The sequence below is a fragment of the Carassius carassius genome, chromosome 31, assembly GCF_963082965.1.
Source record: "Carassius carassius chromosome 31, fCarCar2.1, whole genome shotgun sequence".
NCBI classification, from domain to species: Eukaryota; Metazoa; Chordata; class Actinopteri; order Cypriniformes; family Cyprinidae; genus Carassius; species Carassius carassius.
The window spans coordinates 22,837,670-22,857,387 of record NC_081785.1 but is presented as its reverse complement, the minus strand read 5'-3'; the positions used below and the strand labels follow the sequence as shown (position 1 = coordinate 22,857,387).

Sequence of the window (19,718 nt, the reverse complement as noted above, 5' to 3'; positions counted from 1 at the left end):
AACAGCAGTCATAGGGCTCCATAAGTGAAGAGGTTGGTTAGGTTCAGCAGAGGGAGCCAGATCCCTGGGCACTGCACACCCCAGACTGGTGCATTTTAATCCCCCACATAAGTAAATGACTGAATAAACAAATGAATAAATAAACGTGTTTAGTGGAAACTTCAATTAGCTGCTTGTTTGACATGCGCCACTGCCACTGAAAGTTCTCTGGAATGCAATATAAGACGCTAGTAGCAGAAACCTATTGGAAGTGAAAATTTCTGAAGCTGAAGCAGAACTGCAGCTAAGCTGTGAACTGGTATTCAATGCATAAAGTATTCAGATTTGACTGGAAATTATGATTTATATTTTTGTTGTGAGTGAAGGCCATAGGAAGGTTACCATTTTGATTTGTTCTCCAAAAAGAAAATTGCTGTACCAGCTCTCCTATTCACTCTTTTCCTTTTTATTAGAATATGTCATTTCTACTTTCAAAATGGGATGATATGTTTAAAAAAAAAGAAAAAAAAACTGAAACCATTGTCTATTATTTAATATGTACACAGTATAATGTAAATAAGTATAGTGTGTCAGATTGTCACTTAAGCAAGACACATGGAAACATATATATATATATATATATATATATATATATATATATATATGACAATGAAATTGGTGAACAAAATTTGCATAGCTGGCCACACCCCAGACATCTGGGTATAAATAGGACAGCATAACATTTCCTCACTCTTTCTGTTCTGAGGAGTCGAGAAGCATCTCAACCCACTCAGTAGCAGTTCAGAGCTGTGGCATAAGGGAAATCAGGAAATGAGGGTTGCCATACATAACCAAGACCTTCCCATTCAGTCAGTGACTTCAATGTTGTATCGAAGTTTGCGAGCCTATACAAAACACCACAGCTGCTGAACTGCATTAAGAGACAATGACCATATCCATCTCTCCTCCTCGTAACCTTCCGGTGCCCAAGACTTATGACCTCACTGTCCAATATATGGGAGAGCTGCCAAGAAGGTGGAGGTCACCTCAGTCGGAGCCTTTTCTCATTTTGTTAAGAAAACAGTATAATTAACTTCTGAAAGTCCTAATAGTTAACCCTGAAAGCATCCGTTCCCCCGTGGGGGAAATAACTCTATGAAAGTCACATCCTACCCAAAGGGGAGGTAAAATACTTACGGAAAGAAGGCTCACGTACAGGTGATTATGTGATGGGCTCCACATAAGGGTGAGAACTACCAAGCACAGGACCTTGTGACAGATCTAATGTCTGTAAAGGGGAGACAGTGAATCCTAAGGGACAAGTCAGAGGAAAAATACACATTTGGGGCCTCCAAGAGAAGCCACTACATATGGGACACTAACCCATAATGTGAGTTCACTCAAGGGATACTACCTTGCAATGCTTTCTAATAGCGAGTTCCTCCGCCAAACTTAGCCATGTAAAAAGTGCTTATGTGATGGAAGATAGTCAAGAGCTCATTCTGTAGTGGGCTCCACATAAGTGGAGAACTACTAAGCACAGAACCTTGTGACAGATCAAATGTCTGTCAAGGGGAGACCGTGAACCCTAACAGACAAATCAGTGGAATAATACACATATGGGGCCTCCAAGGGATGCCACTACATATGGGGCACTAACCCATAATGAGAGTTCACTCAAGGGATAATACCTCGCAATAGATTCTAATAGCGAGTTACTCTGCCAAATTTAGCCATGTTAAAAGTGCTTAAGTGAGGGAAGGTAGTTTGGAGTTGAAGAAACTGAACTGTGCTCAATGGGCGCATATGCCATCTGAGACAGGGGGAGGTACTCTGTGCAAGCTCTACACTGTACTAGTCACCTGATTCTAAGAACTAGCATTCAAGACTCTGGGTGAGACTGGTTCCATCTTCAAATTGTAGAATCTTGCAAATGTATTAGGCGTGGGCTAACCTGCAGTTCTGCAAATGTCTGCTAGAGGCCCCATTCGCTAAAGCTGATGCAGCAGCAAACACCCCTGTTCAAGTGAGCCCTCACTCCCAGTGAGCATAGTAAGCCTCTGACCTGATAAGTTGTCAGGATCGCATTCGCAATCCTAAGAGAGATCCTCTGTTTGGAGACAGCATTACCCTACTGCGGGTTCTCCAAAGCATACAGAGACCATCTGAACTTTTGCCACATTTTAGATCTCACCCTGTACTTATATGCCTGCCCTTCAAAGGCAAACTGAAAAAAATGCCCTGTGCCTTGGCAAAGATTCACCTTAACCTCTCTCTCCACCTGGGATACCTCCGTATACCACCACGCTGAACCTGGAGGAAAGAGTGTATTGTGTCCTGACCAAGAAGGGTACCTTCCATGATTTTGTCAGTTCCATGTGCAACCCCGGAAAGAAATGAACTGGGCTGGGGCTGGGCGCAGCTAAGTGGCATGCTCAGTGCCCAGAACCCTTGGTGGATAGTTCCTATGGACAGGTCCTCGCAAGCAGGACGTGAACCATTCATGAGTGTTGCTTCACCGTGAGCACAGTCCAAACAACACAATGATTGTGCCGGTTCAAAGACAAGGTAACCACAACCGGAACAACATGGGCACACAACCCAGAGAACTCCCCCAATCCCTAGTATGGGAAGATAATAGTTTAATGAAAAGATAATGAAAATTGATGTTTATCTGCTTACCCCCAGGGCATCCAAGATGTAGGTTACTTTGTTTCTTCAGAAAAACACATAGGAGATTTTTAAAACAAGCCATTGCAGTCTATCAGTCTTATAATGTAAGTGGATGGGAATCATGACTAAAACATACAAAAAAAAAATACATACACAAACAAAGCCAAATGAAACCCTATGGCTCATGACGATAAATTGATATGGAAAGACACAAAACGATCAGTGTGTGCAAGAAATTAAACCGTATTTATATTGTTTTTCTTTTTTTTTACCTATGATGCACTGCAATGCCTGAACTGTATGAGTGCCTCCTCAAAACCCAGCCTTCACGTGAGGAGTCTACTTCTTGCTTTATGGTGGATCACAGACTCAAATAAGTGCATTACCACCACCTATATCTCTAATTGACAATTAACACTATCTCTAAAATCTCAACTAGGAGTGTCTCAAAGTGGAATGGAAGATGCCTCACATGCAGGCTGTGTTTCGAGGAGGTGTTCATTCAGTTAAGACAGTTCAGGTATTGAAGTGAATCAATAAACAATAATAAACAATATAAATACTGTTCAGTTACTTTTACATACCGATCGTTTTGTGTCTTTACACATCAATGTATTGTCACGAGCCGGGTTTAATTTGATTTTGTTTGTGTATGTTTTCTTTTTTATTGTATGTTTTAGCCATGATTCCTATCCACTTGAATTATATGACTAACAGACTGCAATGGTTTGTTTTAAAAATCTCCTATGTGTTTTTCTGAAGAAACAAAGTCACCTACATCTTGGATGCCCTGGGGGTAAGCAGATAAACATCAATTTTCATCTTTGGGTGAGCTATCCCTTTAAGTTGATTAACTGAACGAGTTCCACCTGTGCTGAATTGGTTGATTATCTGATCGTGCTCCTATCAGCTCCTTATTGAAAAAAAAAAAAACAAAAAAAAAAACATGGGGCATGCTTAGAGACCAGCACAGTGTTGGTGGGCATTTCTGGAAGCAAAAAAAACATCAGTCTGCTTAAAGCTCTTCAACCTGTTTTATGACGCCAAATGTGCCTCTCGGCGTCGAAATATCGACGCACTACGACCTTCATTGCTTTCAGTGGGAAACTTTTGGCGTCAGAACTTCGACGCGAGGACATGAGATGTTTATTATTGCTATGAAATCACGTTCAAGAAGTCTCATTCAGCACATCGCGATACTTGCTATCAGTTCCACAGTTTGGGTGAGTAGTCGTAAATACGCTCTTTTAATGCCTTTTATAAAATATATTCTGTCTTCTTTATTAATCAGATTAGTGCCATATGTTTAATCGCTGTAATATATAGGTCATCCGCGGCTGTCTTTAAATTTCATTGTGTTTAAATAAATGAATACAGCTGCTAATTAGTGTGATAAACTCTATCGGTCACGTGACGTGCCATAGACCTTCAATCCGTTTTATATTAATTTCAGGTTCAATGATGTAAGTTGTATTTGTACAACCCGAATTCCGGAAAAGTTGGGACGTTTTTTAAATTTTAATAAAATGAAAACTAAAAGACTTTCAAATCACATGAGCCAATATTTTATTCACAATAGAACATAGATAACATAGCAAATGTTTAAACTGAGAAAGTTTACAATTTTATGCACAAAATGAGCTCATTTCAATTTTGATTTCTGCTACAGGTCTCAAAATAGTTGGGACGGGGCATGTTTACCATGGTGTAGCATCTCCTTTTCTTTTCAAAACAGTTTGAAGACGTCTGGGCATTGAGGCTATGAGTTGCTGGAGTTTTGCTGTTGGAATTTTGTCCCATTCTTGCCTTATATAGATTTCCAGCTGCTGAAGAGTTCGTGGTCGTCTTTGACGTATTTTTCGTTTAATGATGCGCCAAATGTTCTCTATAGGTGAAAGATCTGGACTGCAGGCAGGCCAGGTTAGCACCCGGACTCTTCTACAATGAAGCCGTGCTGTTGTTATAGCTGCAGTATGTGGTTTTGCATTGTCCTGCTGAAATAAACAAGGCCTTCCCTAAAATAGACATTGTTTGGAGGGAAGCATATTTTCAGCATTCACAGAGCCTTCCAAAACATGCAAGCTGCCCATACCGTATGCACTTATGCACCCCCATACCATCAGAGATGCTGGCTTTTGAACTGAACGCTGATAACATGCTGGAAGGTCTCCCTCCTCTTTAGCCCGGAGGACATGGCGTCCGTGATTTCCAACAAGAATGTCAAATTTGGACTTGTCTGACCATAAAACACTATTCCACTTTGAAATAGTCAATTTTAAATGAGCCTTGGCCCACAGGACACGACGGCGCTTCTGGACCATGTTCACATATGGCTTCCTTTTTGCATGATAGAGCTTTAGTTGGCATCTGCTGATGGCACTGCGGATTGTGTTTACCGACAGTGGTTTCTGAAAGTATTCCTGGGCCCATTTAGTAATGTCATTGACACAATCATGCCGATGAGTGATGCAGTGTCGTCTGAGAGCCCGAAGACCACGGGCATCCAATAAAGGTCTCCGGCCTTGTCCCTTACGCACAGAGATTTCTCCAGTTTCTCTGAATCTTTTGATGATGTTATGCACTGTAGATGATGAGATTTGCAAAGCCTTTGCAATTTGACGTTGAGGAACATTGTTTTTAAAGTTTTCCACAATTTCTTTACGCAGTCTTTCACAGATTGGAGAGCCTCTGCCCATCTTTACTTCTGAGAGACTCTGCTTCTCTAAGACAAAGCTTTTATAGCTAATCATGTTACAGACCTGACATCAATTAACTTAATTAATCACTTGATGTTCTCCCAGCTGAATCTTTTCAAAACTGCTTGCTTTTTTAGCCATTTGTTGCCCCAGTGCCAACTTTTTTGAGACCTGTAGCAGGCATTAAATTTTAAATGAGCTAATTAAGTGGATAAAAGTGTAAAATTTCTCAGTTTATAACATTTGCTACGTTATCTATGTTCTATTGTGAATAAAATATTGGCTTATGTGATTTGAAATTCCTTTAGTTTTCATTTTATTAAAATTTAAAAAACGTCCCAACTTTTCCGGAATTCGGGTTGTAGTAAAATCATGGTAATCACGACACTTACAATAGTAATAAATGAAATGTGAAGTTAAAACACAGTAAACGGGACATTTACCATGTTTTTACCACAGTATCTGTAGTTTTACTATGGTATATGAAAGTGAAAGTGACGTTCAGCCAAGTATGGTGACCCATACTCAGAATTCATGCTCTGCATTTAACCCATCCGAAGTGCACACACACAGAGCAGTGAACACACACACACACACACTGTGAACACACACCCAGAGAAGTGGGCAGCCATTTATGCCGGGGTTCGGTGCCTTGCCCAAGGTCACCTAAGTCGTGGTATTGAAGGTGGAGAGAGAACTGTACATGCACTCCCCCCCACCCACAATTCCTGCCGGCCTGAGACTCGAACTCACAACCCTTTGGTTGCAAGTCCGACTCTCTAACCATTAGGCCACGAGTTCCCCAAGTAGTAATCAACATTCAACAATACAATAATCACCAAACCAGCTATGTTTGTATCACTGTAATGTTAGTGTTTTTAGGTGCTTTTATATGACAGATATTACAGTAATCATATGTTCTCTCTAACCATTAGGCCACGACTTCCCCAAGTAGTAATAAACATTCAACAATACAATAATCACCAAACCAGCTATGTTTGTATCACTGTAATTTTAGTGTTTTTATGTGCTTTTATATGACAGATATCACAGTAATCATATGTTCTGTACCATGCTTTTAATACCTTTTAATGTAAATCAAAAAAAATAAAACAAATTAAAAATAAATAAATAATAAAAAAATTTATTTTTTCATCTTGCAGTTAATTCATATCAGTTTATATCTAAATATTATGCTCAAAGATCATTATTAACATTCTGTATATTATACAATTTTATTTTCTCTCCCCTTTTTTATTATTTTTATTTTTAACTGAAAAGACGAAAAGGAAGCACTCAGCCCAGTGGTGTTTCTGGAGAGTTATTCCTTCAGAAATGGAGAAGGCAGAAAGCTACGGAGGCAGACATTTGCAGCAGTGAGTCTGTGATAGTTTGTCCCTTTTATCAAACATTCCTGCGGTTATAATTTGTACAGCATTTGTTGTTTCTTAAACTGTTGCACTGTCCAAATACCCACACTTGCCATCTTTGCACTTGAACACTTGATTACTTATTTGACGTCTTTCCTGTATTTGGCCTAGTGTTCAAGTGAGCATGATGACCACAAGTGTGTGTCGAACTTTTCATGACCTGATGACTGTGTTTCCCAATCCTGATCCTGGAGAACCCCAGCACTGCACGGTTTTGGTGTCTCTCTTATCTGACAAACACACTTTTGAGGTCTTGGAGTCTTCACTGATGAGCTGATGAGTTGAATCAGGGGTGTTTGATCAGGGAGACATCTCAAATGTGCAGTGTTGGGCTTCTCCAGGACCAGGATTGGGAGCCACTGCCTTATGGGACACTTATGTGTTTACAGAGATTTTTAATATCTAATTATCAATATTTCACATACTGTACAGTCGTGGCCAAAAGTTTTGAGAATTACATAAACATTAGTTTTCAAAAAGTTTGCTGCTGAACTGCTTTTAGATCTTTGTTTCAGTTGTTTCTGTGATGTACTGAAATATAATTACAAGCACTTCATACGTTTCAAAGGCTTTTATCGACAATTACATGACATTTATGCAAAGAGTCAGTATTTGCAGTGTTGGCCCTTCTTTTTCAGGACCTATGCAATTCGACTGGGCATGCTCTCAATCAACTTCTGGGCCAAATCCTGACTGATATCAACCCATTCTTTCATAATCACTTCTTGGAGTTGTCAGAATTAGTGGGTATTTGTTTGTCCACCCGCCTCTTGAGGATTGACCACAAGTTCTCAATGGGATTAAGATCTGGGGAGTTTCCAGGCCATGGACCCAAAATTTCAACATTCTGGTCCCCGAGCCACTTAGTTCTCACTTTTGCCTTATGGCACGGTGCTCCATGGTGCTGGAAAATGCATTGTTCTTCACCAAACTGTTGTTGGATTGTTGGAAGAAGTTGCTGTTGGAGGGTGTTTTGGTACCATTCTTTATTCATGGCTGTGTTTTTGGGCAGAATTGTGAGTGAGCCCACTCCCTTGGATGAGAAGCAACCCCACACATGAATGGTGTCAGGATGCTTTACTGTTGGCATGACACAGGACTGATGGTAGCGCTCACCTTTTCTTCTCCGGACAAGCCTTTTTCCAGATGCCCCAAACAATCAGAAAGGGGCTTCATCAGAGAATATGACTTTGCCCCAGTCCTCAGCAGTCCAATCACTATACTTTCTGCAGAAGATCAATCTGTCCCTGATGTTTTTTTGGAGAGAAGTGGCTTCTTTGCTGCCCTTCATGACACCAGGCCATCTTCCAGAAGTCTTGGCCTCACTGTGCGTGCAGATGCGCTCACACCTGCCTGCTGCCATTCCTGAGCAAGCTCTGCACTGGTGGCACTCCGATCCCGCAGCTGAATCCTCTTTAGGAGACCATCCTGGCGCTTGCTGGACTTTCTTGGACGCCCTGAAGCCTTCTTTACAACAATTGAACCTCTTTCCTTGAAGCTCTTGGTGATCCTATAAATTATTGATTTAGGTGCAATCTTAGTAGCCACAATATCCTTGCCTGTGAAGCCATTTTTATGCAACGCAATGATGACTGCACGCGTTTCTTTGCAGGTCACCATGGTTAACAATGGAAGAACAATGATTTCAAGCATCACCCTCCTTTTAACATGTCAAGTCTGCCATTCTAACCCAATCAGTCTGACATAATGATCTCCAGCCTTGTGCTCGTCAACATTCTCACCTGAGTTAACAAGACGATTACTGAAATGATCTCAGCAGATCCTTTAATGACAGCAATGAAATGCAGTGGAAAGGTTTTTTTGGGATTAAGTTAATTTTCATGGCAAAGAAGGACTATGCAATTCATCTGATCACTCATAACATTCTGGAGTATATGCAAATTGCTATTATAAAAACTTATATAAATTATAAAAACCAATATTTATCTAATTCTCAAAACTTTTGGCCATGACTGTACATTGGACAGCTTTCCGTGACCTCTTGTGAGATCTCGGCAAAAAGTCTGACGATTTATTCCAAAACATGATGTATGATGGGATACACTAAGCGTTGTATAGTGCTCCGGAGCAGTATTGGAGAGGTTTAGTGTATTAAGGACGCTGTACTTTGGCATTATTAAGACCTGGGACAGTCTTGTGCACACACTGTCATGTACACACACTCTCAAGTGGCCAAGACTGCAAGTGTGGGTATCTGGACAGGGTCAAAGTCTTAAAAATGAACCCTAAACACAGTCGCACATCACAGTCTTAATAATTCAGTTTAACACTTGTATGATATTATACAAGCCCCAGGACTGTCTCATCTGACACAATTCATATGACTATAGCTTGCTATTAATTACTTGCTTTTAATAATGGATGCATTTAACATTTTATTATACAGCATCTTTACAGAGGCTGCTTTTATGGTCTAAACAAAACCCAGTGTAATGTATAAGTTGAATGTAATTTAATAATATTTCCTTCCTTTCTGTCTTACAAGATTGTTTGCAGAGAACACTGTAGTTTTTCATATTGATAAAGCATTGTGTTCTCTTTTTCAAGACTCATACAGTAAACTTTACTTGGTGTCTTCCTAATGCTTTTATCATTAAAAAAAAAAACATCAGTTCTCATCAGGAGTTTTAGTAAAGGAGATATTCATACATAGTCATCCCCTAGTTCCAGTTATGAAGTGAATTCATGATGTTATTGTCAAAGGTAGCAGGTGTTTGTTTTCCTGAACACTTTCTCTGTCTTCCATTGTTCGGTCAATCAGTGTTTATTTGATGCTGTGCTGATAGTTTTATAGATGATATTGCACACTTGACATGCATGTCTTCATGGTGTTATTTTGTGAGATTGAAACATTTACATTGACCAAAATGTTATACAACACAATTTAATTTTTAAGAAAATAGATCTTTTTCCAGTGTTCTCTGAACTGTATTGACTGTTTTGTTTCTTAATAAAAGCATTTTCATTTGACAGAAATCACAGTAATCATATGTTCCCTTTCAGTCGGTCACGTTCGACATTACGAATGGGATCTCGCCCGAGAGCCCAATCACCTTTGAGTGGTACAAAACGAGCCAATGGTACACAAAGTACCTTGGTCTGTGGGATTTGCATCACAAGCTCCGCACCGCAGAGCGGGTATATAAGGAGCAACGCGAGCAACACCCTGTCGTGAGGCCAGCACGAGTGAAGGCCCATAACTTACACAGAATACACTGGGTAGCATATTCCAGCTGGACGTATGTTAGCAGGCTGCCTGCCCGTGGGAGGACTTACAGAAGGCAGGTATCCACCCAGGTGGTGATACATAAGAACTCAGAGGTACTCAGCACGCAGGGTGGAAGTTTCAACGACAGAGCTGGCAAGGGGCTTGCCAAGGGAAAGACACATGCTGCGGAGAGACTTACTGTGGACATACACACGTGGGATTGCCCAGAAAGGGGAATCACAACACATGGAGGCACCTAGTCCCACACAGGGCTGGCCAAAGGGCAGCGGATTGACACCGAGCAGGTCCTTACTGGCCCGAAGGGGCGAGTACCCGGGAAGACACAGGCTCTACACGGAGATTATAAAATCTCACGAATGTGTTAAGTGTCGCCCAGCCCTCAGCTCTACAGATGTCTGTTAGCGAGGCGCCATGTGCCAGCGCCCAGGAGGAAGCTACACTCCTAGTTGAGTGAGCTCTCACCCCTAGGGGGGCATGACAGGTCTTGAGCCTGATAAGCCAGGACAATAGCATCCACTATCCAGTGGGATAACCTCTGCTTGGAGACAGCCTTTGCCTTCTGCTGGCCTCCGTAACAGACAAAGAGCTGGTCTGAGGTCCTAAGGCACTGAGTTCTGTCCACGTAGGTGCGGAGCGCACGTACTGGACAGAGCAGCGCCAGGGCTGGGTCTGCCTCCTCCAGGTGCAGCGCTGCAAGTTCACCACCTGATCCCTAAAAGGAGTGGTGGGAACTTTGGGCACATACACAGGCCGGGGTCTCAAGATAACGTGAGAGTTAGCCGGCCCGAATTCCAGGCACGCTTCGTCAACTGAAATTGCCTGCTTGTCCCCGACCCTCTTTACCGAAGCCAAAGCCGTCAGGAGCGCAGTTTTCAAAGATAAAAACTTTAGCTCAACTGAGAGCAAGGGTTCAAAGGGAGCCCTCTGCAGTGCTGATAGAACCACTGCGAGGTCCCAAGAGGGGACTTGCTGAGGGCGAGGTGGATTGAGCCTCCTTGCTCCTCTCAGGAACCTGATGATAAGATCGTGCCTCCCCAGAGACTTACCTTCAACAGGGTCATAGACCTTGAGGGTGGAAGGAGACAGCCTTCGTTCCAACCCCTCCTGAAGAAAGGAAAGCACTGACCAAATCGGACATTTCCAGGGGTCCTCACGCCGTGAAGCATAGGCGTGTCTGGTGGACATGGCTCTAGCTGAAGTGATGGTAGCTACCACCTGTGGTGGCAAGGTACCTAAACCTTCCGTGACCCGTCAAGGACCCACACATGTAGGTTCCACAGATCGGTACGTGGGTGCTAGAGGGTGCCCCGTCTCTGAGAAAGAAGGTCGTTCCTCAGAGGAATTGGCCAGGGAGGGGCTGTTGCGTGGAGTACAAATTCGGGGAACCAGGTCTGGCTGGACCAACAAGGCGCAACCATGAGGACCTGCTCCTCGTCCTCCCTGATCTTGCACAACATCTGTGCAAGAAGGCTCACTGGGGGAAACGCATACCTTATGCCAGGGTGTCCGTGCCGAGAGTGCCCTAGGTCAGGGAGAAAAACAACTGTCAGTGGGAATTTTCTAGAGAGGCGAAGCGTTCTTGAGCCGGCTTTCAATGGAAACTGGCAAGGGGAGAGGAGAACGAGAGCGGCGAGGAAGCTGTCGTTCGTGGCCTCTTGGGACCCGGAGGTAGAGGAAACAGCTCTTTAGTGAAGGTTTGGGTACCACCGGCCGCAGGGCCAGTGGCGGAACAAAAAGAAAACGAGAACAAAGAATTCTCCCCCGGCCCTCCTCCGGGGGAAGGAGTGGTCCTGCTACCATCTCCTGATGAGCTGACGTCTCCAACTCCGGGTCACCCGTCTCAGGAACACCCTGCTTGGCCTGGCGTTTGGCAGGCTTAGGGGCAGAGATGGGTTGCACCGCCCTTCTGCGGCCATCTCCTCGCTGGGGCCGGGGTGAAGGCTGCTGCTGTGGCCGAGCGGGAGTGGAGGAGGCCGCAGGGGGGCGCCCTCGGCGACGGGCAGGCTAAGGCGGCTGCGCCGGCGGCAGGGTGGAGGCAGCAGTGTGCCACCGGGGCAGGATGTGTCTGATGGCCTCAGACTGCTTCTAGGCGGCAGAGAACTGCTGGGCAAAGCTCTCTACCGCGTCGCCGAAGAGGCCATCCTGGGAGACCGTGGAGTTGTGGAGCTGAGCCCGATCAGACTCCCTCATGTCTGCCAGGTTCAGCCATATGTGGCACACCTGGACCACCAAAGTGGACATCACCTGACCCAAGGAGCGCGCAGTGACCTTCGTCGCCCGGAGAGCGAGGTCGGTAGCAGTGCGCACCTCTTGCAAAACCCCTGGGTCAGCACTGCCCTCATGCAGCTGCCGGAGCAGCTTGGCCTGATAGACCTGAAGTGAGGCCATGGCATGCGGGGCAGAAGCGGCCTGGCCCTCAGCTCTGTAAGCCTTGGCCACAAGCGGGGATGAGAACTTACAGGCCTTGGAGGGCAGCTTGGGACCGCCACGCCAAGCGGAGGCGCTCTGTGGACACAGTTTCATCGCAACAGAACGCTCCACCGGGGGAATCCCAGCATACCCCTTGGCCGCCCCGCCATCGAGGGCAATGAAGTACCAGAATGGTTTCGGGCAGTTAAAGGTGCCTTCCATGAACTGGTGCACTTCCAGGAAGAAAGGAACCACAGGGGGGTGCTGGCGATCTGCTTGAGCAGCCCCCAGGAACCAATCATCCAGCCTCGACCGGAGGATTCCACTCAAGCCTGATGCTCTCTGCTGCCCGGGAAATCACGGCCGTCAGCTCGGGATCGGACTCGGACAACGCTGGCACTCCCGAGGGAGGCAACGCAGCTGAATCCTCATCTCCCGAGGACTCAAGTCCGCCTTGTGATGCGGCGATCATCATAAGGTCCTCTTCGCGAGCCCCAAATGAGATGTCAGGAGCCTGAGAGGGTCCAGCAAACTCATCCGGAAACTCGACCAGCTGCGACGTATGTGAGAGGGGTGTGGCCCGAGGAGGTTGGCTCTTCGGGGAAGCCCACACAGTAACCCTCAGATCAGCCTGGCCATCAGCCGAAGTAGCCCTCTTACGAGAAGAGGAGCTAGAACGGGGTGTGGCAGAGGGGACTCTATACCTTTTAAGGTAATCGAGTCTCGATCTCAACGCCGAGATGGTCATGTCCCCGCAATGAGAACATGAGCCATCCACGAACGCAGTCTCAGCGTGCTGGAAGCCCAGACACGTGACACAACGATCGTGGCCGTCACGAGGAGCGATGTATCGACCGCACCCAGAAACACACGGGCGAAATGACATCTTTTAAAAGATGCAAATCAGCCTGTATCTCTTTTGTGAAAGAAATTTGCTCTTTCAGAGGTGTTGAAGCGCTCAGGGGAACGCGAGAGCTGTCGCAGGAAACCCAGACGAACCGCTGAATCGCGCCGTCACACCAACACCAGCTCTTGCTTGTAGCACTCCGGTGAAAGCAGCACACGATGTGCTCGGCTCTGAAGCGAAAGCTTGATTGCTAGTTGCTCGCGTTGCTCCTTATATACCCGCTCTGCGGGACGGAGCTCGCGATGCAAATCCCGCAGACCAAGGTGCTTTGTGTACCATTGGCTCATTTTGTACCACTCAAAGGTGATTGGGCTCTCGGGCGAGATCCCATTCGTAATGTCGAACGTGACCGACTGAAAGGGAACATATGATTACTGTGATTTCTGTCATATAAAAGCACATAAAAACACTAACATTACAGTGATACACACATAGCTGGTTTGGTGATTATTGTATTGATTACTAATATACCATAGTAAAACTACAGTTACTGTGGTAAAAACATGGTAAATGTCCCGTTTACTGTGTTTTAACTTCACATTTCATTTATTACTATTGTAAGTGCCGTGATTACCATTTTACTACAAATACAACTTACATCATTGAACCTGAAATTAATATAAAACGGATTGAAGGTCTATGGCATGTCACGTGACAGATAGAGTTTAATCACACTAATTAGCAGCTGTGTTCATTTATTTAAACACAATGAAACTCAAAGACAGCCGCGGATGACCGATATAATACAGCGATTAAACATATGGCGCTAATCTGATTAATAAATAATAATAATATAATAATTCATTACATTTATATAGCGCTTTTCTAGGCACTCAAAGCGCTTACATTGTCAGGGGGTATCTCCTCATCCACCACCAGTGTGCAGCATCCACCTGGATGATGCGACGGCAGCCATAGTGCGCCAGAACGCCCACCACACACCAGCTTACTGGTGGAGAGGAGACAGAGTGATGAAGCCAATCAGCAGATATGGGGATTGTTAGGAGGCCATGATGGTCAGAGGCCAATGGGCTAATTTAGCCAGGATGCCGAGGTCACACCTCTACTCTTTTTCGAAAGACTTCCTGGGATTTTTAATGACCACAGAGAGTCAGGACCTTGGTTTAATGTCTCATCTGAAGGACGGTGCTTGTTGACAGTATAGTGTCCCCATCACTACACTGGGGCGCTAGGACCCACACAGACCACAGGGTGAGCACCCCCTGCTGGCCTCACTAGCACCTCTTCCAGCAGCAACCTAGTTTTCTCAGGAGGTCTCCCATCCAGGTACTGACCAGGCTCAGCCCTGCTTAGCTTCAGTGGGAAACTCAGTGGTCAGTGGTCTTGGGCTCCAGGGTGGTATGGCTGCCGGCAATAAAGAAGACAGAATACATTTTATAAAAGGCATTAAAAGAGCGTATTTACGACTACTCACCCAAACTGTGGAACTGATAGCAAGTATCGCATGTGTGCTGAATGAGACTTCTTAAACATGATTTCATAGCGATAAACATCTCATGTCCTCGCGTCGAAATTCTGACGCCAAAAGTTTCCCACTGAAAGCAATGAAGGTCGTAGTGCGTCGATATTTCGATGCCGAGAGGCACATTTGGCGTCATAAAAGTGACGCTAGGGGCGCTTGACCATGCTTCGGTTTTTGACGCCTTTGGAGTGAGAATGGGTTGCAACTCCACATGAATCTGTGCTAGTTGAATGTGAACACCCACAGACTGTATACACCCAAAGAATCCTATCCCCCAGGACCCCAACATATAGTTATTTATAATGCCTGTTCAAATATATCACATATCCAAACATTCCCCCGGAGATGATCAAAATTGTCTTACTGGTTAAGCAAGTGGTGGTGAGGTAATTTGTGTATATGCAAGGCTAGCAAGCGGAGTATGGTATAATGTTGAGATAGTACACCTTCTGATAAGATTGTATATTAGGATTTCTAATCCGGTACAGAAAAGAGAACCTATTACAGTTGATTCAGCTATACTTCAAGGTTCAAACATGATTCAAACCAGAGATTCATTGTTCCCCCTCAACTGCTGGATTCTGTTCACACTTGTATTTTTGGGTCAGAATCTCAATACATTTTCATTTTCAAAGTAGCAACTGATTTCCAGAGTTGCTAGTTAACAATAACAGAAGATAATGTGGGGAAATGGATAACGTTCCTCCACTTTGGTTTTTGAACCTTCTGTTTTCATCAACTCTGATGTCAAACAAACCCCAAAAGTGCCAGGGTTAAAGCTTAATGAAGTGCAAAGTAATTAAGGGATAAGCAATACAACCTCTTCAATGCAAATCTATATTTTTGGCCTTAATCAGCTGTGATGAGTGACAGATTAGCCACAGTGAAATCTCATTGGTGATCTAAAAATGGATGATTATATTTTATATCCTTGATATATATATGACCAAAAGTTTGGACACAACTTCTCATTCAAAGAGTTGAGTTTATTTTCATGACTATGAAAATTGTAGATTCACACTGAAGGCATCAAAACTATGAATTAACACATGTGGAATTATATATGGAATTATATACATAACAAAAAAGTGTGAAACAACTGAAAATATGTCATATTCTAGGTTCTTCAAAAAAAGCCACCTTTTGCTTTGATTACTGCTTTGCACACTCTTGGCATTCTCTTGATGAGCTTCAAGAGGTAGTCACCTGAAATGGTCTTCCAACAGTCTTGAAGGAGTTCCCCAAGAGATGCTTAGCACTTGTTGGCCCTTTTGCCTTCAGTCTGCAGTCCAGCTCACCCCTAAACCATCTCGATTGGGTTCAGGTCCGGTGACTGTGGAGGCCAGGTCATCTGGCGCAGCACCCCATCACTCTCCTTCTTGGTCAAATAGCCCTTGATGCCTTCAGTGTGACTCTACAATTTTCATAGTCATGTAAATAAAGAAAACTCTTTGAATGAGAAGGTGTGTCCAAACTTTTGGTCTGTACTGTATATATATATATGGCCACAAACACAGCAGGAAAAAACAAAGACAAAAATAAAGACCAAAATATATAACTAATAAAAAATAAAAAAAAAACTGTAAATATTCCCATTTCAGGCTCTTTTGGAAAAGCACTGAAATTTCAATGGCATGATAATGATTTATGATAATATTTCTAAAATGGATTTAGCAAAAAAATAAATAAATGTGTATCTCACATTTTATGTAAATGGAACTATGTCACATAAATTATTAAACCATAACAAACTCAGACAAATAAATTCAGTGCTCTTAACCTCCAAGTATATCTTATGTCTTCCCAACTACAGTGGCCTTACCTTAGTTCACCTCATTACTCTGACCTCCCAAAAACCCACCCCCTCTCCATGGTGCTCAGCCTTCTCTGGTGACAGCCATACACTACAACAAGTCTCCAAAGAATGTAAGTGCACCAGCCAATAGAAAGGTAAATAGCCCTGTCATTTCACTCTCTGCATTCATCAAACTTTTCATCCTGCATTTGTCTTTCAAGTGCATGAGGTGTGCCTGAAGAGTTCTTAATTTCACAACCTTCACTGCAACAAAGTTATGGTAAACATTTTTACTTTCCTTTTTGTGGCTTAATGAATGCCTCAATTAACCCCCTTATATATATATATATATATATATATATCTGCTCATAATTTGTTTATTTATCAGATGTGTCTAGAAATTAAAAATACCTCAAATATAGCTCTTTAGAAGGCATGTAAGCATTTATTTAAATGTACACTATTAAAAAGAAATTGTGCAGTCAATATGGAGCTATTTCTAATAAGATGTCACCAAATATAGTCCGGCCAACTCATTATTTTCTAATGTTTTTATATTTTTTGACCAATTAATTTTTATGTTACCATGTAAAACACATTGTTGCATTGAGAAAACATCTCTAAAAGTATAAAATGGAAGCTCTTTACCTTCCCCCCAACCCTGGGAACTTGCTTTTGTCTTTGCCATTGTCTGATCTTTCGCCCAGGAGTCCTCTGCTGATGTTAAACTCCAGGCAAACTCAGGATAATATCCAGCAGGACCACGGTCACATGACCTTCCCTTTGAAGAGCAATCTATAAGAGAAGAGTGATTTTACTAACATCTGCATGTACAAGTAAACCATATTGTTCATTATTTAACAGAACAGCATTTATTATACGTGTTGGGACAATTTTAGGGACATTTTGAGTCCTGAATATTAAATGACTCAATTAATACACACTTTTCAGACTCACTTCCCAGCTGGTAACATTGTTCTCCAAACCTGGTAAGGCAGGTCTGTTGGCTGATTTTAAGATAAGAAACTACATCTAGATCCTGTGAAAAAAAAAAACAAGACTTCCCACCAACCATAGCACAGAAACCGCACTTGTTAAAGTTACAAATGACTTGCTTCTTGCTTTAGACCAAGGCTAAAAAAAAAAAAAAAAAAAAAAATCTGGGTGTTATATTAGACAACAATTTGTCTTTTGAAAATCATATTTCCCATGTTACAAAAACAGCATTCTTCTATCTTAGAAACATTGCCAAGCTACAAAACATGTTACCTGTTTCTGATGTAGAAAAGCTAGTTCATGCATTCATGACCTCTAGACTGGACTATTGTAATGCACTGCTAGGTGGTTGTCCTGCTTCATCAATAAACAAGCTACAGGTAGTGCAAAATGCAGTGGCTAGGGTCCTTAACAGGTCAAGAAAATATGATCATATTACCCCAATTTTACAGTCTCTGGACTGGCTTCCTATTAAGTTCCGTATCGGTTACAAAATATTATTACTTGCCTATAAGGCCCTTCATGGTTTAATTCCTGTGTACCTAACTCAGACTAACATTTGAGAGCAGTGACACTGCCGCCACTAAGTTCTACAGATGGTGGCACCAAGAGCAGATTTGGTAGCGCTGGGGCTGGTGTGTGGGGGTATTCAAAATAAAGATAATTTAATCATAAAATTACTATTGTTTTGCATTAATAAGTGCAGTTACTAATAATAGTTCATGTTCATTTCTTGTTTATTTTTATTTTGTTTATTGTTTAAACAGATTTGACAGCAAAGCACTAAGCTTGAGTTAAGATGCATACAAAATGTGCTTTTATTAACAACAGTAACAGCTGCAAAATCTACTATTTATATACAGAAAATATATATATTTCACTCTTATTAAATGTACCATTATTTTTCTAGCATATGGAACATACCAACTTCAGTGATTGTGTGATTTAATAGCAAATTGAAATTAAGTTTGAGACTTTCCTTAATTCACAAAAAAAAGTGTTCAATTCTGACAAATTCTGATTTCTTGAGGATTTTATATGTTATAATAGTGATTTTATAATTTCTAAATATATTTAAAAAAGTAGAAGTACTCCTCTGCTGCTGTCTACTGGTAATAAGTGTGATTTGAAATTTTTTTTTTTTTTTTTTTTTTTTTTTTTTTACATGAGTGTTTGTTTACCACAAAGTATATTTTGTTCATCCCATAAAAAAAATAAAAATAAATGAATAAACCCCTTAACTGTCACTCACGTTTTTGAAGATAGACTTGAATGTGCATGACACAAACCTAAATTTTTGTAATTCATGACTGAAAACATTTTGTAACATGATTTTGATGTGCCATTTACATGGTAATGTAATGTCTGATTTTAAAATGGGTTTTAAAGGATGAATTTTGAGATTTTATGTTTTCAAGTGATATATAACTTCTGATGATTTCTAAAATGTGATAGAAAAAAAGGCAACGAGGACGTTTTTTTTTTAAACAAAGGTCAAAACTCCTTTTGTAATGTAGATTTCTGAGGGTACACTCTTGTCATAAATTAATCTATTACTTTTCCTACATAATTTTTAACAAAAAATATTGGTAAAATATATATTTGGGAGTCTTAGACCTTTCCAACGATATATAGTTTGTCAAGATTAGATTAGATTTGATTGTAATATAGTATAGTCAATGTAGGCGTCCCGTATTCGGGACGGGGTGACAGTTAACAGGTTAAAAAAAAAAAAAAAAAACACCCAAGATCTAGATCAAACTAGATTATCTTAGACCTTTAAAATGCTGGAAATAGTTGTGTGAAATGATTGAAAGTCATTAAAAAGTGCTTGAATTTCTCTCTCACAGGTTGTACAAACCCTGAAATGAATGATATAATTCATTCAACTATTTCTAACACAAAAACATGGTTATAGTTATTACGCTTCTGGTTTCCTGACATATGTCAGTGCTGTTTATAGCAGATATTTCTGTGTAGAATTTGAATGATTCTCACTAGGTCTCTTAGTAACCTTATCATTGTGCTGCGAATTCAAATGCTTTTCACTGGATCTCGCTGCACTGTGCATCTGTGCAGTAACAATGTCACAAAATCAAC

General features: G+C 42.2%; 1 protein-coding gene across 1 annotated transcript in view; it reads right to left on the bottom strand.

The window, feature by feature from the left end:
- The window catches only part of LOC132111794 (ALK tyrosine kinase receptor-like), a 512,104-nt gene that overhangs the window by 255,284 nt on the left and 237,102 nt on the right, over window positions 1-19,718 (bottom strand). The window contains exon 3 of the mRNA XM_059519394.1: window positions 17,271-17,417. Within this exon, the coding sequence (XP_059375377.1) occupies window positions 17,271-17,417 (147 nt within the window). The remainder of the gene's footprint in view (window positions 1-17,270; window positions 17,418-19,718) is intronic.